Below are 23,167 nucleotides of genomic sequence, written 5' to 3'. Positions count from 1 at the left end.
GACCAGGAGAGAGCTTCAGGCTGGGGCTGAGGGGTTTGGTGTGTGGGAGTGGGCTCAGGGCAAGAGGATGGCATTGAGGTTCATGGTCCATGTGGGAGTTAGGGTGTAGGAGAGGCCTCAGTATTGGGGTGTGGGATCTAGGAGGGAGCTAGGGTGGTGGAACAGGCTTTGGGCTGGGACTCTGATTTGGGGTGTGGAGTCTGGGAAAGAGTTGGGTTGTGTGATGGGGCTCAGGACTTGGACTAAGGGTTGGAGTGTGGGGCACATACCTGGGTGTGTGGGAACAGGTGGCCCCATGCTGTTCTGTGCTCATCTGCAGGCACCTCAGGATGGAGAAATAACAGAGCTCCTTTGTGCTCACAATCACACCACTCCACCCTGTGGTGGTGCTGGGGGAGAGGAATGGCAGCATGCAGAGCTGTCTTATCCCCCTCTGCCAGCCAGGAAGTTCTGCTCCAGATCAAAGGGGCTTTAAGAGCTGTAGCTCTTAGAGCCCCTTTCTAAATATGCTGGGGCTGGAAGAGCATGTCTCTTTTGGGGAGCTCCTTCGGCCAGGGGAGAGGCATGCTGCTTCCATCTCAGCATGGAACTACTGGGGGACAGGAGCCACTTCCCTGGCTGCACAAGTGTGCAGCAGACCTGAGCCCCTGTACAGGACTTATTGGACCTCGAGGGAGCCCTGTGGGGGGACCTGTGACAGTAATGGCTGGTTGAACTGGTACAATCGGCCAGAAAGTGCACCTGTCACAGTTTTAGGAGGATGCACATGGGAAGTGGAAATCAGGGATGCTTAGTCCGCTTGCAATGGCAAAGGGAGACTAGCATATTTCTCGATGCATAGCAGTTTTTATAGTTAACGAAGTATTCTTGCTGTGTGCTAAGAATAGGGTGTGTGTGAATCTCATGAATTGTTAATTGTGGCTGAGATGACTACGCAGTGTGGTGGAGGTTGGCAATTTGTGTGACTTGAATTGTAGAGTTCTATTATGGATTGATCTGAATAGCTGTGTGAAAAATTGTGTTGAGATGCAGCTTTTTAATTGCATCTTCTCATTTTTATTTTTATTCTTTAAAATACACATTATCATCACCACTGCATCACATTACATAGACTCTTTCAATAAAACAAAAGCCTTTATTTGTGAGTGTTCCAAAAAACAATATTAAAACATTGTCAGGCAAGCCAGCTGCTTTTATAACACCAAAACACCAGTAATAAACCAGTGTTTAAACCAGTAATATAGTGCACAACACAAATGCTGAATGGTGCAAAACATTGGATAGCAGTGCAAACATGTTGCCAGCATTTGTTTGTCCCCTGGACTCTGTCCCAAATTCTCTCTCTTCCTAGCATGTTTAGTGTACTCTCGATGCTGCTGCACAGGGGTGGAGGGCTGCTGGGAGAACATTTACCCTGTCCAACTAGTGCTCACTCTGCCTAGCGTGGGTATCCAGTCATGTGTTTTCTAATGTGTTCCTGGTCTGCAGGACATAGTACCATGGAGGGGATTCAGGATATGGTGCAGATGGAGCAAGAATTTGAATTCTTGCTGTCGTTAGCACAAACAGCCTCTCAAAGAAGTCTTTTTGCTGAGCTCTGTCGTCTTCCCTCAACCAATATTCTTCTTCTAGAAATTGTGCTGCATGTGTCTCCTCACACACTGCAAAGTTCTCTGATTTTGCTGTGCTACAAGCCTGTGCCTTTCCACTTACCAAGAATACTTTCCCCTTTCATATTGTACCGGCTTAGTGTCCCCATCTAGGAGATGTACTGTAAGTTCATCATGAAAATACATCATCTTTGACCAGTACGTGACCATTCAAATTCTCATGCTGCTGCTGTAGTCTGGTTGACCTCTTAAGGTGGAAGGACCTGAAAGTAGACATCAAACAGTATGTTGTTGTCTCAGTTCTTCAAAAAATGGTCAACGCATCTGCAGAAAAAGTTGTCTGTTGAATTTTACGGTCAAAAAGGAAAAAAACTGTCCCACTTTGTAAAAATTCAGCTTCAGTATAGTTTTAGGGGAATCCTTCAATTCCCAGAAGCTTCATGTACTCAACAGAGTTACCCTGAAAAGAGTACTCAGAATTGTAAGTTGAAATGTACACGTGAAATACGTTTAAAAAATTGTACACCATTATAGGCAGGGGAGGAGAGGTTGTCATGGTTTTACTACCATGGTGTTTGAGTTCTTTCTTCATTCAAAAAAATCCCGGAGGTTCCTGAAGAGCAAAGAGATATTCTATTCTAAGCTGCCAGTGGTAAGTCATGTATGCATGTCATAGAGATTTTCAAGTATATGGGGACTGAGCAACACATCTACAAGTGAAGTGGGCTGGTGTCTTATAGAGGAAGAACTGGAAAATATGCCCTTCCCTAAAATGTGACTGCTTCTCTTGTGTGCCTACTATGGAAGAAGTTTGCAGCTATCAGCATCCTGTGTTGGGACAAAATTCATAGGGGAATCAATAGGAGGCATGGTAGTGTCTCCATGGATTTCTGGCTCCCTACAGTTTAGGGTACAGCTTGTTCTGACTTCATCTAGCTGTGTCCTACATGTAAAAACACACAATAATGTGAACTCTTAAAGAACTGCATAGACAGATACCATGAAACACTGCACTGCATACAGCCCCCCATCATACTACAGACATTGATTTTTGTCACCCACGCACTGTTTCCCCTGGCCCTGTACAGTTTGTTTATAGTTGGTTCATAGTGCTGTGGCATGGGCAGTTTCTCCAGTGTGGTGTACTAAATGGGAAGGCAATAGATGGTTCTTATTTTTAACAGTCCAGCACATCTTTTGTAAGAAAGTTAGCGTATCTACTTATAAATTAATGGTCAGTGCTTGTTCAAGTATTTGTGCTTCCCAGTCTCTATTTTGAATTCCAGTCTGTGGCAGTGCTGGGATAATGCCAAGTTGCTGGTGTGCATTACTCCATTATGGGATATACACTGCTATCCACAGTGTATAATAAACATTGCACTGGGTCATAAACTCCCATTTCTGTGTTGCTAACAGACAAGGAGTCAAAAACATCAGGCACTGGTTTCAACTTCCATGAGTCTGCTGCTGCTCTGCAGGGTTATCACACAACTCCTGTGACTGGACCCAGGAAGTTCTGCAGTTGATTTAATGCAAAGCCTCCTTTGGGATTGGTGTGTATGGCAGATTTTCTTTGCCAGCCTAATCTGGCGCTTGTTGTATAGCACAAATGGGAGCCTAGATTCAAGGGTCCGAAGGTTCCAATCCTGCTGGCCAGGTTATTGTGAACCACTGCAGACCCAGGGCTTAGCAGGGCACAGAGTACCTGGTCAAAGTCCTTGTGAAAGAGTCAGGATGAGAGAGAGTTCCTAAAGGTTCAGTTCTCATCCCTGGCTTTCTGGAAGCCACTCTTGAGCCACTTGATCTTTCTTCACAGGTCACTGAACCACTGAATTCCCAACACTGCTAAATGACCCACTGTTTCTTGGTACATGTGGACATGTCTGAGATTCTTACCAAAGTTGAAAATGTTGCTCACTTTACATCAGATTTATTAGAATCTGACTACGGTGACCACCTGCACTTGGGAAAGGACTTCTTCGTGTTGGTGGCGAAAGCTAATGTAAGAGATGGTTTACTCTGAGCACAGGTCCATGGGATTTTAAGATATCTGCTGGACATGAGCCTGGGGGACTTGGGCCCAAGCTGTGTCCATGTTGTAAAATGATGCATTGTGGAGCCAAGTCTCACTGGGACGCTGGCTTGAACCAATCCCCCTAGTGGGGTCTAAGAGCTCTGCTCCTACTGCTTACTCACATAAGCCCACTAGAGGTGTGTGTAGGCAGAAGTGGGACCTGGACTTGAGTATGAGAATGGGCATGCCCTACAGTGTAGATGTACTCTCCGGGTCAGTTTCCCATCTGTAAAACAGTGGTCAAAGTACTTCTGGTCCTTACAGAGCATTGGGAGGATAAATGCCTTAAAGATGATGATGTGAGGGAGGCTATGTAAGTATCTAATATGCATAAACACTCCACTCTGTAATAATCTGTGTATGAAGGGAAGGGTGTGTGTGCTTTTGGTCTTATGAATATTTTGCAATTATTTCCCTGATTTATCTCATGTGATCATCTTAACGAAAAAGCTCTCTGTATTATTCTATTCCGTGTGTCGTAGTGGCTGTTCGTAGAGGTGACCATTTGAGATGCTTACTTGTAAAAAGATGTTCTTTGATTTGCATACCTTTCTTTGGTGAGCTGTAATGTGCAGTTCATGTATATATATTTTCTTAAGGGGATGGTGGGTGGTAGGAGAGGAGACACTACAGAGTGCGGAACAAGGGAGAGAAATGCGAGGAATTTGCGAGGGTTCTTTTGGGACTAGTTGGGGGCAGCACACTATTTTGTGACTTTTAACAGAAAGTCCATGTAGGAGAATGAGGTCAATAGGTTTTGCTGTCCTGGGATGTAGGGTACTTAACCTCTCCCCTCAACAGTAAAAATCGTGGAAGCTCATTTTAGAGCTGCACAGGTCTTGATGGACTTGCAGGTGACGTAGTCATCAGCACATAGCCTTATGTTTTCACACTGTCTTGAGAGCCCCTTGCCCCCTAATCCTTTCCTAGGGCTTTCCTCATTAGCAAATGTTACTCAGCCTCTGTAAGGGGTGGTGGGAGTGTTGGGAATAGACTTTAGTCTCAGTGAAGCTTTCCTTTTCTGGTGCTACAGACCTCTGGTAGTGCTTTCATGATTTAAGCATGGAACTTGGGTGGCAGAAGATATGCTCTAGGGGCAAGTTAGTCTTACTGTGCCTCTTCTCTGAGGATCTGCAGGTGTGAGGCTTCATTTGCTAATATTTGTGAAGTCCTTTGATTTTAATTGTCATTAAATCCTCTGAGTGCCATGGTAATGCACAGTTTTATCAACGATCAGTTCCCTTTTATTCATTCATACAAAAGCTTCTTTGTGACAATTGTTTTTGTTCATGTTTTTGTCATCAGTGGCATCTAGTTTGTACTCATGAAGCTTTGCATTTTTTTGGTTTTTTGCTTTTTCTTTTGTTTTTTGGTTTTTGGCTGTGTGCTGTTTTAGTCTTGGATTTAGCTCTAAGATGCCAATCGGGTATTGTGTGCAATACCACTCTCATCATGATCTGCTACAATCTGCTTATTTCTTTAGATACACAGATGTGGGTTTTAACCTTTTAATTTGCCAAAAATGTAGCTCACATTTTGGTGTGGTAATAGGTTGTGCTGTTTTGTGGTGTCCTTCTCATGTTTCACTGATTTAAGCAATGTGTGGTAATAAGGTTTATTCACATAATCAGTGAATAAGATATCATTCAAGCCCCTTTTCTGTTTTAAAAAAAAGTAAACCCACACTAATCAATTTCTATAGCTGACACCAGCACATTAATTATAAATAGATCTATGGGCAGATCTAGAAAAATATATTTTATGGCCTACACAGACATGAAGATCTTCATGAGCATTGAAAGGTACATGGAAGAAGGCACAACTCTTTATTTTTAATCTGAGTGCTTGCCTGAGGGAGAACCTAGATACATCAGAAATGCAATTAGAATAGAACAATGCGGAGAGAAAAATGAAGAGTCCATTGCCACGTAGCATATACCATATGAATGGGAGTTCCTGAAAGGACCCTGGAAGATAGGTCATTATAGCTTTTTCCCCACAAAGGACAAAAACCTTTGTTATATCCTCAGGAAAGCCAAAGCTAAACCACTTTGGCCTGTGTCTCATTTGTCTTCCTTATAGCATATTATTGACCTATAGTATAATACATTTTGATTTGTATGCTTTACATTGAAAAAATTCATTCTTCTTATATAATTGAGGACAGATATCATGAAGTCCCTTAAGAGCCTGTTACTAGGCCACGTAAATAAAAATCCAATATTCTCTCATAAGTGGTGTTGTAGACACCACTGTGTTGCTTTGTTTAAAACATTAGGGCTTTGTCTGTTAACAGAAAATGGAGTTCTTCATGGAATATTGACTAGTATTTTACAAAGACTAGGTGCTTTCCAGAGAACCTGTTATTAACCCAAGTCATGAATAAAGATGTGCTATATATCCAAAGAAATTCCTAATGTAATTTGTGTGATTCAGTGACTAGCTTTCTCAAGGAGCATGTCAATTATACTGTGCCTTGTTCAGACTTTTAAAGCAGTTTTGTATTTGAGTAGATGTTTAATTTTGCATGCGTTATAGCAGAAAGGATATGCTTATACTTTAAAATATTGATAGAGATAATATGTGTGAAATCCCCATAATTCCCTCAAATGGTTTAGAAGAATACCCCCGTTTTTCTGTTCAAACAAGTAAAATAGCTCAGCATGAAAATTTTACAGCTAGGATAGGTATTTACCTAACAGAACCTAAAACGTCCCAAAGCTTTGAATTTAATTTGAATCTCTCTTTTTTTCTTTTTTTCTTTTTTCATTTTGTTCTGCAGCGTGTTAAGAAATGTGGTGAATTAAGGTTGACTGTAATGACCATAAACTTGATTGATTAAACTCACAGAATTATTTGAAGAACTCCTTTGAAATCTCCACTAAAATTTTTAAACTGTGGGGTTTCTATGTAACTGTTTTCTTATTTTTAAAAAACACATTTTTTTCCTTTCTCTGGCTTTTTAGGCAGATTATTTACCCATTATTCTGGCAAACTGTTTCTTCTTCCTTTTCTGGGTAAACAAATGTTGGAGGAGTACGTGTTTTTTGTTTTGAATACCTTCATTTTGATATTTAAACTTAGCAATGTTTCTCTAACGTTCTTCAAAATGCAGATAATTTTGGAGCTCAGAAAATAAAAAAAAATCAGGGATTACATTAGTTGAGTCTGAGCATGAAGGGAACAGAAGATTAGTGAAAGACGAAACTGAAGGATAACTATTCAGTGAGTTGTTGATTTATTTATGTTTTACATTGGTAACTGCTCACAATTGTTTTAAAGCTGCAGTTACAATGTTAGAGTGGGAGAGAAAAAGAAAACCCTGTCATCCATTTCTTATTAAACATACAGATACATAACAAGTGAAAGAATGTGGCAAGTTTAGAATCTATTCAATTGACTGGTTTGCTGGTATGATATGGAATGAGTGAGAGAGTAAGGGAAATATATTTGATCATCTTCCTTACCACACTTGTTCTGAAATAAGGCAGCGAGTCTGTGCCTCCTGACTATAGGAGTGACATTATAGATAGTGGTCAAAGCAAAGGCAGAAGGAGTACAGAGTGTTCTGTTAAATTCCTGGCCCTGGTGCTGGCACTTGGCTTCTCCATGCTTGAGTTTCCCATATTGTAAAATGGAGTTTATATACTCACTATTTGCAAGTGTTTTGAGAGCTTGAATAAAAGGTGTTATATAAACTGTCAAGGATTATTATTATTCATTACACTTTAGTAAAAATAATTTATACTCTATAAGGGTATTTAATCATAGAGAATTTTTGAGCCAAGCTTTATATTGGCTTTTTCCCCACTGATTGATTTTTTTTTATTAGACTCTTCAGAGGGAAGAAAGACTTATTCCCACTAATGTCTTTTCCCTCCACAGGATTTATGAACGTGTCATCGATCCTCCAGAAATGAATCTAATGCCAGGAAGCAGTTTATGGCTTGGACAGCGGAACAGGAAACATGGGTTCTTTAAGGTAAGCAGACACACAGTAGCAAATGTAGAGCCCTAATCTCAGTTTTGTTACCTTGCTTGCCCCAAGCCCTTCCCCTGTTAATGGGAATTTCAGTGGGGATTGTAAGTGTCTGAGGACCACAAGTAGGGGTCCAACTTGCCTCATATGGGCCTGATTCTGTAAGGTGCATACTTTGCTCTCAATTGCAATTATCTCTCCCACCCCCACTTTCCAGCACAGGTCAAAAATTATACCATCTTGTGCTGCACGGGGAACTGTGCAGCATAAGCTCATAGAGTTTTCCACCTTTGCCCCACTCCCGCTATGGAGAAGCATATGCAACAGCCTTGCCCCTTTGTGTTAAGAATTCCCATGCACTTCACTCCAATTCACTGTTTTAGATAAAGCAAAATCAAGTTTATTAACTACAGAAGTGATCTTTTTAAGTCATTATTAGTGGTACCACCACAGATCATCTTGTAAATGAACAAAAATCTAAACTAAGTCTAGGATACTAGAAGGATAAGTTATAAATTAGCAAATTCTCAGCACAGCTGATGATACAAGCAGGATGAGGATTTTCAAGCTCTCCAGCTGCATTTGATTTACAGGTTGCACTCCAAGTCTTTCATATGGAGGATAGAAATCCCTGGAACCTGGGTCTACCACTTCTCCCAGTTCAGTTTTTGTTCATTAGAGGTTTCCAGGAGTCGTGTGGGGAATGAAGCAGATGATGTGTGAAAACAGAGCTTTAGCGTAGGGAAGAAACCCTTTGTTTCAAAATGTGGTTCCCAGACCACTTTATGGAAAAATACTGCCATCCTAATATTGGAGTCCAGAGACACGAGGTCTGGTCACATGCCCTTGTGGGACTAGAGTAGCCATTGCTTGCAGTCACACCAAAACGTTCACAGGGAGGCTAAATAGGCTAAATTCTTCCAAGATCCATTGTCTTTGCTGATGCATCATCAGCACTGTCTGGTTTCTTGATTGTTGTGGGTGTTACCCAGCATAAACAGGATTGAAACACAGGTAAATAATTTCTAACTTTAGATACAGATACGATACATGCATACAAATAGGATAATCATGTTCAGGAAATCATGACTTTTCCTGTCTTGTACAAAATGCATCATAACTATGCCATAATCTCTCTCTCTCTCACTCACTCACTCACTCACTCACACACACACACACACACACACACACACACACACACTCTCTCTCTCTCTCTCTCTCTCTCTCTCTCTCTACTGTGAAGAATACGGGGTTCAGGGTCACATTCTCCTCCAAAGTTTTCCTTTGGTAACCAGCGATAAGTATGTGCCCTATGCTCATCTTCATTGATGTAGCTGACAGAGCATTCCTGCTGTCTGGCCTGGCCCAGTTGCACATTTCAGGTTGTGGCACGTGCTACACCATCTTCATGGACTACTAGACCAAAATTGGGATGTGGATCAACAAACGCATAGGGAAGGCATCAGTCCTGAAGGCAGGTGTCTCAAGGTCTGGATACCCAGTTTCCCTTACCACACCTCCTTTCTTCTATTCTCTTTATCCTCTGATAAGCCTTGCTAGGATTATGGTCCAGCCTAGGAGTCTCAACCAAAACAGCAAGAAGAGCGATTTTTCGAATTCAGTAAAAAACTCAATAATTCAAGAGCCGCAGTGCATGTGAATATGAGATGGTTCTTAATAAATAATGTCAGACCATACCTTTCGTAACCCTATTTTAAAAAGAGTGCACGCACAATGATTGGTAGTGCAGTACATGATTACTGCAGGACATTCACAAACTTTTTACATATTCTATTTCCTCACACTTTAAATGTGGGTGTTTGTACCGCTATCTTGCTGACTTTCTCTTCTGAACCTACTTTAATTGTCAGTTTTACTTCGTTTAATTTGTTTTCCTTCTTAAAATGCATGTTGCCCTTCACAGCAGGAAAGCCACAAGCTTCCTTTACATTTTCAAAATCAAGACTTTATCGGAAGCATGATCAATACATAGATACAATATCATATCCCACAATGCATCGCACATATAAAGCCAGGAATTATTCAAAGTTTCGAGATCATGTATCATTTACTGTTTAGATATGAGTTGTTCATTGTTGGGCTTTTAGACATTCACCATTTATTGAAAATAATCAGTTCTTTTTAAACTTTGTAATTATAGTATTGCGAGCCACAAAGAAGTTCTTAAAGAGCCACATGCAGCTCCAGAGTTGCAGATTGTAGACCCCTGGTCCAGGCTGAATTGTTGTAAAACTTACAAATAAATACTTTGCTTCACAGGCAAACTTACAGTTCTAGCTGACAAACTGTTGTATCTAATTTTGTGCCCAGTGGAACTACAAGTATTGTGAAAGGTCTCTCATCAACTAAAGGACATGCAGTTTAGTCAGTTGACAGGTGATCTATAGCTAAACTCCTGATAATAAATATCTTGGATAAAAGAATCCAGTTTAAGGATTCACTCAAATCAAAACAGTATCTGTTTGATAAAATATTCCATAGGATAAGCGATATGCTTTTCTGCATCATCTTGAGACTAGCATGGTTTTCCATTGTTAGGATGGTAGACCACTCATCTGAATTTCCTTTTGAAGTATTTGTTTGAACTGATGTTACAATTACTTGTTTTTGAAGACCACCCCCCTCCAAATTTTGTAAATGTTTCAACAAGCCAAGCAAGATATAAAATGCAATATTGCTTAAATAATGTAATTGGTCTGGCAACTCTAACCAGTTCAGTGTGTGTGTGAATGGATAGGTACATGCATGCACTACTTCCATCACTGTTTTGCTTTTATGTTTAAGGCCCAAGAACTGCACCTTACCTGGACTTCATTTCTTGTTGCAACAGCTGACCTGTCATTGTGAAGTGAAATTGATGGCATTATTTTATTCTACAGCTGTTGTTTTTTACCTCAGCTGCTTCCCATAATTCCACAGATGGTAAACATATGTTTATAGCTGCATAGAAAATAGGAAATTATATTGGATTCACCCATCTTTAATTCTTATTTTATGTAGCCAGCCAGAGTCTCAGAACTCTGGGATACTATACATTTGCAAATTAATATTTCTACGCATTAACACTTTGGAAACAGCGGGGTAGCTAATGATATGCTAATGAGCTGCCACTTTTTATTGATCATAATGAAAGTCGACAAGTGCCTTTCTTTGCTTTATGTTTGCTTGAATATTTTACTAACTGTCTGCAGGGCAGAAATGCATAATTGGTTGCTTTTTTTTATCCTGCTTGTGAGTTTCAGAAGTCTTAAGATTTTGTTACCCACTGCAAAAGCTTGGAGTTCTCAGTTTATAAACAGTATGTGTCTACATCTATATATTTTCGTGCTCAGTAGGAACTCCCTTCCATTTTCAAAGCAATTTGTTTCAGTGTTTTAGCGCACAAAAAAATAAAACTATATTCCTCATTGTAAACAGATCTTCAGGGAAGTAAGATCACTAAAAAAGAATTAGCATTTTTTTGTGTGGTGGAGTTGTGATAGTATTTGTATGTCGAAAGCATTGGGTATTAGCCTGAGCTTTGGCCCAATCATGGTTATTGTAAAAATATTAAAATTTTAATGGTGTAATTTACTATTCATCCTGTGCTTTCTTCTGTCTCTTCTTAAGAAATGAGAAGATGTCTTAAATGAGTACCATAAATGCCCATTTTGGATGAGGATTCTCTTGTGGTTCCTTAGGCATCTTTACAGAAACATCATGTAAGGAGCTAAGGGACACTTTACGCCTAGATCTGCCCTCTTGTTTACACTAAATCACTTCTTACTGAACAAAGAATCCCATCAGAGTTTGTGGGACTATTGGTTAAGTGAAGCACTGCTCAGCATAAAAGGGAATCGGAATCTGGTCTTTTTATGAGAACATCTAACAATATGTAATGTACCCTGTACAAATACCTCTGCCTGTCCATTGCCCTAGATTTCCAAAGCACTGAATGACTTCCACTCTCTTTCAGGTTAGTGGAATTTAAGGTGCTCACCACCTCACATCTCATAATCTTACTCTTTCCAGGGTAAAAGATAAAGGCAGACAGTGGAATGAGATAATAGAGACAAGATTTTTTTTTTGTTTCCTCTACAAGAGGAAGTGCATGAAACAGTATTATTATTATTATTATTATTTTTGATACCGGTATGGTCCAGTATGCCATCCTGACACCTTGGCAGCCACAGCTAGGATCCCCAGCTAGGTGGCTGGGGGGACCCTACCAACCCTGCATCTGGGAGCCAGCTGGGGCATGAACCCTGAGTGTGAGCTCCAGGCTCAGGGAGCCAGCAGAGCATGGAGCGCGCTGGCATCCTGAACTGAGGGAACCCTAGTGGGGGTGAGGGGGTGGGCAGCTGGCTGTGCACTGGCTCCTTCTTTTACAAAAAAAATCACTGGCATGAGCTATTCCATTTGTTGATCATCCAGGTTTCTTCAGTGTATCCTGGGAGCAAGATCATCTCTGTATGCTAGGGATGATACTGGAGTCAGATTAGGAAACAAAGTAAAGAAAACTGAAGGGACCCAGAGGAAGATGAGTTTCAGTAGCAAACCCCAAACAAAAAAACTCTTCCCAGAAGAGATTGGATGGAATCTTACCCTTGCTAAATTCAGCTCATGATGAAAAACGCAATTCTTGCATAATTTACAAAACCCTCATGCCAAAATACAATGTTGAATAGGGGCTTTGGAAATAGATATTGATAAATAAATGAACAGAGCATACTTATGTGGCAGTACACATACACAAGGTGCTTTACATATAAAAAGCGAAGATTCCCCCTCCAAAGACAACATAATCAAAATCAAATAAATGATACATAGGGTCATGGCTGGGGCTCAGGAAAATGATGTGTTTACCCTAGGAAGGCTCTGTGAAAGAAGTGGGTTTTGAAGAGAGAGAATAGTAGTATGAAATCAATTGAATTAAAATGCAGACGATTAGGCCACTCAGAGCTTCCTGACTGTATCAACCTTTTCATATAAGGTTAGTGGAGTAGCTCATCATATAGAGCAATGAAAGCATCTATAAACACATCAATGCTTTTCTATCAATGTATGGAATGACATTGATATTTAAGGCTCTGCTCTTGCTTTGTGCCCACTATTGCAAAGCTCTGCTGACTTCAGTGAGACTTCATGCAGGTGATGGAGTCTTCCTTAGGTTGCGAGTGGGTAAGTATTTCATAGGGAAGCCATGAATTGGGGTGGGGAACCTCTTTTTGGTTTGGGGTCCACTGACCCACAGAAAAATCAGTTGGAGACTATATAAAAGTCAGAAGAGAAAAGCCCACAAAACCTTACTGATGTGGCCTTTGACTGAGACACCTCACTCCCTTTACACTCCAGCACCATGGGTAGGGAGCCACAGAAGGTGGGACTGAGGTTCAGGGCTTCCCCTAGGCCAGATTAACTGTTCTGGGTCCTTGGTGATTAATGGGGCAGAAGGGAGGGTACAGGAGTGAGCTGGGGGTGAGTGTCAGGGTGGGAAAGGGGAGGATGCAGAGACAAGCGGGGTGTGGGTGTCTGGGGGGTGCAGGAACAGGTGTGTTCTGGGCAACTGATGGGGGGAACGCTTACCTCCATGTGATGGCACAGCATCCCTCTCCCCAAGAGAGACGCTTTTCACCCATGGCTCCCAGGCATTGTCCCCCACTGCTCTGGCCCACATTCCAGCCAATCAGAGCAGCGGGGGTGGTGCCTGGGAAAAGTAGGGAGAAAAGCCTCTCCAGGCAGCTGTATTCTGCTGTTCCCCTAGTTGGGATGGGAGGAGCAGTGTGCTGGCACCACTGCTTCCTGCCCCCAGCAGGCACAGCCAAGAGTAAGGAGAAAAATATTCTTAACACCTGAAGTTAGGAGAAGAAGCAATGGGCTCAAAGTGCAGCAAGGGGCGTTTAGGTTGGACATTAGGAAGAGCTTTCTAATGGGTGTTTTAAGCATTGGAATAAATTGCCTAGGGATCTGATGGAATCTCAGTCGTTGGAGATTTTTTTAAGAGCAGCTTAGAACAAACATTAGTCACAGATGATCTAGATGGTGCCTGGTCCTGCCAGGAGTCCAGGAGAGTCAACTTGACCTCTGAAGGTTCCTTCCAGTGGTATGAGTCTATAGCGACGCCCACTTTTGAAGCCAGAAATCCTGACAGGTGCAGAGAACCAACAGCTCACCTCACAGGCTAAAACTTGAAATTAATTTTTTTACCTTTTATTCAGCCTTATTCAGGAAGGACACCAATGGGAGTTTCTCCTGAATAAGGAGAATTCCTGGTAAGAGTTTTTGTATGCTCGGTACCCAATGCAGAAAACTCTGATCTACTGCAACTTCATTTATAGTGAGGTAGGATGGAAGTCCCACTCTGTATAAATGCAGTATAGCAATTCTGATTGTTGGAAAAATCAGACAATAGGAAAATCCTGCTCCCATTGAGATTAATGTGAAGGTGTCTGGCTGTTCCTGGCCACATTGGCCCACCTGTAGCTGTAAGGTATATGACTATAAACAAAGAGAGAATTTCCCTCCCTGATTGCTTAGTTTTCATACTTTTGTTAGAGAACTTACTGCTTGACAGGGATCTTTTAAATTATGTATGCAGAAGTTAATATATAAAATACATATTAATTTTATTTTAAATGTAAAATAATCACAATTGCAGTAAAGCATTTAAATGTGTACTCAACTTTAAGCATACCCTGTTCTTGAACAGGGATTCTTTCCTGAGACAGGGCATATGCATTATTTGGATGGTCTTCTGTCAGTGTGGTGATTATCTGATACTTCAATCATTTAATTGGAGAGAATTGAGCCTTAAAAATGTGTTTATGTGCTGCAGCTGTTAATTGTTCACTACTGGTCACTGGAAACAAGTTTAAAAAAAAGTTCTTCAGTTTTGTTTGATAGGCTGCTTCTCCTTATTGTGATGGCTTCATTATCCTCATAGAGGAAAAGGTTAATAAATAAATATATATTCTTCCGCTACAGAAGTGGTATGATCTAGTTATTTCTTATTAATATTTTCAATTAATATTTAGTCTTGAAATAACATGCAGGAAGCAGTGGCAGCTAATTACTTTCTGCTGTTTTTTTTTTTTTTATTTTTTTCTAAAATGAGCACAAGTGTTACTGCATTTGCTATACTTCAAGTACCTCTAAGGGCTATATTTTATTTAAGGATTAACCTCAGTATTTTGAGAGAGCCACTTTCTTCTGCTTTTGTAGAATCCATTCTACCACAATTTAACTAAAAATAAAACAGAATAAACCTAGATCAATACTTTCATTCAAAGACAGCAAATCTGATGATAAATTTCTTCTTTAAATTAGAGAGCGTCTTCCAGATCAGGTAGGTGGCAGAGCCATACACTTTGATTTACAGTGAGATACTTTGATTTCTCTAGGAAAATTCCCACTTCTCTTAAAGTTCATTAAGGGTCAAGAGATCATTTAAGACACTGAATGCCCTCAACTCCCTTTAAAGCTAGTGAATTTTGTAGGGGACGAGAGAAGTGTCGAGCCCCTGAGAAAGAGCTTTAGGGTTTGGCCCTTAGGAGCAAATCCTATCTTCAGCATTCACAGTGTGTGTGTTGCCAAGGTTCTGGTGGAAGATACAGAGAAAGGAGGCAAAGACTCTTCTCTTCAAAGATCTCATATGACAATAGGCTGCATTGTGTGTAATGTGCTTCAGCCTGGAATGCTCTGTGCGTACAGAGGAATGACATGGGATTTGCACAGTTTCCATATGCAGAGGGGGCCTTCCTTACCTTTTGCATAGGAAGATTGACTCCTAACTGAGCAGCAGAAAATTCAGTATGAAATGTCCTTTAAATATCATTTGATCTCCTAGGATAATCTGGCAAAATGAATAAATAACTTTTCTACATCGAGTGCGATTTTTGTTTGTTTTATCAAATACAGTTCTGGAAAATTTTTTCTTGGAGAAAGGGAAGGTTTTGTAATCATTCACGTCTAGTTCAGCTTCACCTGAATTTTTCAGGTGGAGTGGTGGTCTCTCTGGTTTTTAAAAAAAACGAGTTTTTCATGGCAGAAAACTTAAGAATAATATTGGAAGCTTTCATTTTATGACTAATCTATATTTACCATCAATTTCTCCTTCTGCAAAGGGTATTATTCAAGACATGAAAGTCATCTTTATGCCCAATGGATATATAACACAGTGCCCTAATCTGAATCGCAGTAAGTAGCGGTTTATTTACTTTGCCAATTGAATATTTTAATATTTTGATATTTTAGAGTTGGTATAGCTGAGCTGTGTCCTGTATCTTTGTACACTTTCAGTATGGTCAGTCCAGGGCAGCAGACACTCTATTTAAGCTGTTGCTCTTACATTAACAGAAACAGCACATTAATGGTGTTTCAACAGTTTATCAGTCTTCATTGATTTATTTTTTTCCTACTTCCTTTATTGAGCATGCCCAACCTGCAGTGATTTCTTAAGTCTGGTGCAAGGAATCATGGATTTACAAGAGCTCTTGGCAAAAATGACTGCAAAGGTAAGTGCCTAAACTCCATTATCAGTTGCTCGTTTCGTACATGATGAGAGGACTATAAAAGCAGTTACAGCCTAGGAGAGCTTTAGTTTTACTTCAGGAGATTTATCTATAGTGGATTTACCAGATAGCTTCCATGGTGTCACTAAAGCCTCATCCAACTTCTATAGTATTTGAGAGGACATTTAATAAATATCTGTTAATGAAAAGAATGTAGTATAACAGATATGCTTATTACAAAAGGGTCTGATTTTTTTTTTTAAAGACATCATACCATGTGTACCTTCATGTGCTAGCAGATAAATGCAGTTACTAAAAAGGGTAAAATCCTCAATGATTCAGATAGCTAGGAGAGGCCTTCATACAGCAGACTCGTCTCTCCTTGCCAGTTCTGGAGACCCAGGGGCTCACCCAAATATCCAGACAATTCCAGTGGAGGCCCTGCATTTGGTCTCTTCAGCATACTCTTTCCAGGGAGATTTTTTTTCCCACAGTCTGAACATACTAACAGAAGAATTAATCAAGTTCCAAACTACACTAATTCTCTGCTGGCTTGTGGTGGTCTGGAGGCGAATAGGAAGATTTACCCCTTCCGTAGCTCTGCTGCAGGCTACACCAGCAGTCACTTTAGCCATAATACTTAGTCTGGGGTCTAGTTAAGGGATGTGGTGATCTATGTTAAGGGATGTGTGACCAAAGACTTCATGATGTCCTCTGACCAAGGACGCAAGTTACAAGGCTGACCAAAAGTGGTCATGTGAGGCCCCTATTGAAAAAATGGCTCATCATCGTTGTAAAAAATGTGAGCAGTTTCATCTCAGCAAGAGACAGAAGCTGTGTTGGTGGGAGAGTGTGTTGCTTCAATGTAGCCCTTGTGTGATCAGTGCTTAGGCTGATTTGAATTTGCATGATCCATGAGAGTGGCTTTTTCGCTCCTGTGACTGACACAGCTTACACTGACTTCAGTGATCATGTAGACAAGCCCGAAGTGCAGTGAGTTAAGCAGAGCAGTGATCCTAAATGGCATCTAGTAAATTGATGCATACTGTTCCTTTGGGAGTACTCTGTGTGGTTGGTATTGGCAAAACCATCTGGCCCAGGATTAATTCTATCATCTAAATGGAATTAGTTGTTACCTGGTGTGATGCTTATATGCTAGTTATTTTTGATCAATGTGTAACTAGAAAATCACCTGTAGGTGCATTTAATTACAGCATAGTTACCAAACATTTTCCGAAAGTATAATGTGCATAGAAAGGCAGTGTATATATAAAGATGGTAAACTTATAATACTGTTTCCTCGTGAATCATACTTCCTCAGCTGTCCTTAAGACTCCTTCTTTCCTAAAAGGAAAGCATGTCTTCATTATACTGGCACTCTGTTCACCCAACCAGCATGTTTTTGACAGAGTCACTCTGAGAATAAGAACGTTAAGCTTTTAGTTCATTTTATTGCTCTAAATGTGAAATAGCAATAATTATTTTTAGCCCTGCTGGTGGTATGAGCAGGTTCCAATTATGTACTGTATTGAGTGACTCGTTCTCTGCTGTTAATTATATTTTTGCTTGCTAATACATTTTTGGGGGCCAAATAACATGCTACTGATACTCTGAAGATTACATGTTCCTAAGAAGCAGTCATGAAATGACCTTTTTTGCTTGTTCCTTTTTTCCACTAATGTTGTTTTGCTCTTCCAAGCAATGCATTAACTAAGTGTTTTGTTGTGTTAGTTATAGGAATACTGTTGTCCAGAAAGAACAAGCAAAGCAATGCAAGGAGTTTTAATTGTGAGACAAATGCAAATTAGACAGTGGGATTAAAAAACAGAAATTTTAATTGGTGTTTTTTCCATCGTAGTCCGAAGGAGAAAATTCAGGCCCTAGGTGATATTTGTACAATTTTCAGTGTACACTGTTGTGACATTAATGTATGTCTGGCCTAGGAATGGGTCTGTGCACAGCAGCCTAGGGGGATTACTTTTGCCAGAACAAGGAATACATATTGTAAAATACATAACAATTGCCCCTAATTCCCTTCCCATTCTGGGAACTGCAGTGAGTGAATTTGGAAGCATGCAGAAAGTGTCCCCCATGTTTCCACCTCCAGCTGTTTCCTTTAGGCTGTGGTAAACCAGAGTCTTGAATTTGTCTGTAGATTTGCATTAGGTAACAATTTAATTACAAACTCAAGAAGACCAATGAATGGTGCTTGCAGTGCAAGTATGTAACCTGGAGAATTACAATGACAAGTAAGGTGCACAGTAAGTGAACTATCATTATAGTCTCCTTCCTGTGAACTCTTCAAATATTTAAACTAATCAAAGATGTTTAAAGGATAGCTCTTCTGAGTCTGAGATTTATATTTTCATGGTAGGAAAAGAGTTTGAACTTTTTGTATTACCTTCTGCATGCTGCTGTTTTATCTCGTTCATCTTTCAACCTTAAATAGAAAAAGGTAGTAGAGCAAATTGTTAAAAAAGTAATTAAAATATAATTACCTTGGGTCAGGAAGGACAGTTGGTTTTCACTGGGCCCAATTACTATGCTGGTTATGGAATGTTATGGTGGGTTGACAACTCCCTAAATGTAACTGGCCAGATCTTCAGTTGGTGTAAATCTGTACAACTCCATTGAATCGAGGGTCTTTGAAAATGAAATGCAGTTCCATTTTAATAAAGTAGGTGTCACACTAGGAACTGTCTTGTCTTTGTAATCAGATGTGTTCCTTTTAGTGGCTGGAGATAATTACTGGGGTTTCCAGCCCATAATTTCTAATGAACTTTATTGCTGCTAAATCTGACTTGGGTAATGGTCAAAGATTTCAGTGCTTGGTTTGGTCGGCATTAGTATTGAAATACTGAATGACAGAATTTACTGTTGACAAAATCTGATTGGCTTGGTTACCCTACATGTATTTTAGATACTTGTGACCAATTAAATCTGAACTTTTTGACTCAAAGGTCTCTGGGGCTTTCATGAGACCAGAGTTTTCTTTGCAAGATTTTTAGTGCTTTTGTGCATCTGGATGGTTGTGAAGTGAAAACAGTTTTTATCTTCACTTTGTGATGTGGAAAAATTTAAAAAGATGTTGATCTAGTTAGCCAAGTATCTTTGAAACCTCAGATAACTTTGGAATTGGATTCACATTAGAAATGGATGGCTTAGTGGTGAAGTGAGGTTCCAGTCTCTCATTCATTGATTGATTTGATTTTCTTAACCCAAGCCCATATGATGCCAAGAGCTCAGCCCCTAAGAATTTCCACTGATATTTCAAATCTTGGACAAATCTATTTATGCAAATTGACAGCATTTGGAATGGCATTTCAGTTTGTAACACATATAACATTAGTTTGTTGAGCTTGATGGTGATTTTTCAATTATGTTTGGAAGTTTAAATACCAATAGACAATTTCTATTCAATTCCATATAGCAAATGCCAACTAAATAGTATTTCAGAAAAGATAAACTCGTGTGTTTGAGATACATCCATTGACCTACTACTATCAGGAAGTTCATTGTTGCATGTTTTCATATCTGTAAAAATAACACTGACATTTTCTGTGTAGTTGCAAAGATAAATGCATTCCAGAGGTAATACTGATCATACATATCTCTTATTTACTAAAATATTCATTTTACATCCACAGTCAATCTTCAGAATAAGAGATGGTGTGTTTTATAAATATAAATTTAATGTGACAGTGACAATCACAAAATATGCAATTTTTTAGTTGGTTAGTGTTTACAGTTGCTTCTCTTTATTGTTCCAGGAATTAACACGAAAAAGTGTTAAATATTTCAAACACAGCTTTTGGATAACATCCTTTCCCCTTTTATGTTCAGCTTATACAGAATCATAAGAAATAAAAATGATGAATTTTACATATCTGTGATTAAAAAGACTAAAGAATGGTACAGGTAAATAAACTGCAACAAAACATAGATTAAACGCAGTTGTAATTTAGCGAAATATATTCTATTTTATGCAGTATAAATATAGAAACCATTTTCAGGTCACTGCTAAAAACTGACAGGATTAGCAATTCCATAAGAGGATGATATTTGCCTTTTAAAGTGTGAAAAGCATTTCTGAAGTCACAAGATCATGCTGGCTTTGGGAGGGCTGAGTGTCAATTCCAGTAATATCCCAGAATCATGACTTAACAAAAATCGAAACCTTTCACTTGAGGCTTGAGTCAAAAATAAGAAAGTTTACCGAGTATCTTCTGCTCATTTTTGTTTCTGTATCTGCTGGTGTTTGAGATTCACCTGGCAGGAAGTGTAATAAGGATTGACAGGCAGGTTGGAATATCCCCATTAAAATAGATAATGGTAGAAGTCTTGAGAATCTTTTTAAAATACATATAATTCAGGTGCGTGCCAATATGAAAATATGACCATATTACAAAGTGATCTCTCTAAACAGAGTAAACTGGCTATTGTAAGCAGTGGTATTTTAGATCATTTTGTGACATACTGTAGTATGCCATTTACGAGAGAGATCTGGGCAAGGATTCATCTCTCTCTGGACCAAATTCCGATACCTCACATTGAATAACACCTGAAAGAAGAGTGGGACTAATCATGCATTAATGCAGCATTTAATGCAAATAAAAACTTAAGAATTAAGCTGTTTAGCCCTTTCAAAGTTCCTACGTTATCTGGGACTTGTGGCTTGCTGGGTTAGATGGGTGTTTTGGGGTTGAGTCCTGCCAAGAAGTTTGAAGAATTAGTAGATGGGACTCAGTAACTTAGTTTGTATTGTGCATGGCAGAGGATCTTGCCTGTGGCAGACACATATTGGGGATATTATGCCCTGTGTTGGACCTGATCACAGGGTAGCTAGTCCTTGAGGCGATGGGCCCATCATTCCTTGTCAGAGCAGGTGGACCTAACTGAGGCAGTTTAAAAAGTTAAGGCTACATGTGGACCTAACAAGGGCCTGTCAGAGGACAAGGAGAGGTTGAGTGATTGGGACTGACTCTGCCTAGGGAAAAGAACCCACATGAGTGCTACCAATCCCTGCGGTTGCTCCCAGGAACAAAGGGCTGGGTCCTCCTGGTGTTGGTGCCATGCCCAGTTCCTCCTCTGCAACACCAAGTGTTCAGTACAAAGGAAGACTGAGGAAGATCTTTGGTGTACAGTGAAGAGAGAAGAAAATGGAGGCTGGGGGTGGGGGGGATGGCCACCGTATTACAGATCATCTGGAAATTTTCATTTGCATGAAATATGCTTTGTTTGGGGATGACCAACATGAGCATGGTGGCAACAGTCTGCGTGAATGCCTCGGGGAAGGTCGGAAGAAGTATATGACTTCAAGAAAAGGTATAAAATGCTCATAGTAAGGACAACAACTTGGAGGGGTCAGATTCCTTCATCTGTCATTGCACGGACCATCTCTCTGCTCTTTTTTGTTACAGGAACAATTTCCCCTCCTGTACAATGTTACATACCATTCATCAGGCAAATATGGCAGTTGCTTGCCTGGAAAAATACTACTAGGAAAAGATTATATTTAACAGCTGTTGATACATTCTAGCAGCTGGCAATAAAGAGATACTGATGGTGGTATGACCACCCACTCTCTGCTGCGTATCAGCAAGTGCTTTGTTGGCCACCAGTAGCCAAGAACCATAGCTTGGGAACATCTATTATACAATATTTAAATGTCATCTTTCCTTGTAAATCATATTTGCCTTATATATTGTAAGGCCTTTCTGCAACCTGTTAGGTTGAACAGAAGGGATCAGAGCCTGCCAGCATTCATGCTCTTAAATTACATGTATGCCAATAAATGAATTCAGAATATCAAAGATTTCAGTTTTTGAAGTTTGAACTGAAAGTACTAGATTCATTAACAATCTGAAGTCCTCAAGGTACATTCTTAAAAAACATTTTGCTGAGATTCATTAGATTAGAAGAGCCAATCATACAGCTCATCAGTTGGTGTATGTAGCACATTTCTGTTTAAGTAAATGTATGCAGGCTGATTTATACCAGCTGAGGTTCTTGCTTAGTGTGTCTTCTATTTAGTGTATTTTTCAACTGGCATAATAACATCTGATTCACCTAAAAGTCAGAAAGCTGCTGCTTTTCTTTTTTTCTTTGTTAAACCCATGTGTATGAATTACAGAAATAACATTGAGTAACTTTCACTTATAGCTAAATTATGCAGAAACGAGGCTAAGTCAATTGGAAAACTGTCATTGTGAGAAGACTTGTCAAGTGAATGGAGTGCTCTATCGAGACAAAGACTCATGGGTAGAAGATGATCACTGCAGAAATTGCACGTGCAAAGTAAGAATCTTCTGATGGGCCTAGGGGGTAAGATGCCTAATGATAGTGTGAATAATCCTTGAACATATAAAGCGAGCTGTGAGACTTATAACCTTTTTAGTTTGCATCCAATAACGGTGTGAACAATTGAGAGGAAGTGACAAAGAATTGCTGTTTTTTATTTGAATACTTAGTAAATAAAATCTGCTTTCCCTTGACAACTTTCTTATTTGTTCTAATTTTATCTGTAAGATGCTCATCATTTTTCAGGATGCAGTGGGGGAAATCATGGTGTTGTCTGGGTTTTGGCTCAGAATAGTTTTGCTGGAGTACATGTGGTTTTTTTAAAATATTATCATAATTTTATTCATGGGTGCTCAATTGCATGCTGCATGGTAACAACATGCAGTTGCTGTTTAGGGTGTTTATCATTTTTGAAAACCAGTGGAACAGGAAAGAATTGGTATGTAAATCTTGTCTCATTGAAATTATTTGATAGATATCTGAAGAGAGCCTTTGTTTGCCTAAGAAAATAGAAAATTGATTGTTAAAATTTGGAAGTTGATTGGCAGAGCCTGAAATAGGTGGTATTTATGTCCTTGTAAAGAAGGTTTTATTTTTGTCTTATCCACCTAAACAGCATGGGCAAGTGGGATAAGATGAAGATTTACATCAAAAAAATAATGCAGGTGGCTTAGTTCATATGGTAGCATTCAGA

General features: G+C 39.7%; 1 protein-coding gene across 2 annotated transcripts in view; it reads left to right on the top strand.

Moving 5' to 3' along the window:
* The window catches only part of NELL1 (neural EGFL like 1), a 465,040-nt gene that overhangs the window by 81,999 nt on the left and 359,874 nt on the right, over positions 1 to 23,167 (top strand). For both annotated transcript variants that reach the window (XM_074999016.1, XM_074999015.1), the window contains exons 5-8: positions 7,570 to 7,666; positions 15,787 to 15,859; positions 16,094 to 16,176; positions 22,336 to 22,470. In XM_074999016.1, the coding sequence (XP_074855117.1) occupies positions 7,570 to 7,666; positions 15,787 to 15,859; positions 16,094 to 16,176; positions 22,336 to 22,470 (388 nt within the window). The remainder of the gene's footprint in view (positions 1 to 7,569; positions 7,667 to 15,786; positions 15,860 to 16,093; positions 16,177 to 22,335; positions 22,471 to 23,167) is intronic.

Source organism: Carettochelys insculpta, chromosome 6 (assembly GCF_033958435.1).
Source record: "Carettochelys insculpta isolate YL-2023 chromosome 6, ASM3395843v1, whole genome shotgun sequence".
NCBI lineage: Eukaryota > Metazoa > Chordata > Testudines > Carettochelyidae > Carettochelys > Carettochelys insculpta.
Note: the sequence above shows the minus strand (reverse complement) of the source record. Positions and strands in the feature narration are given on the sequence as shown.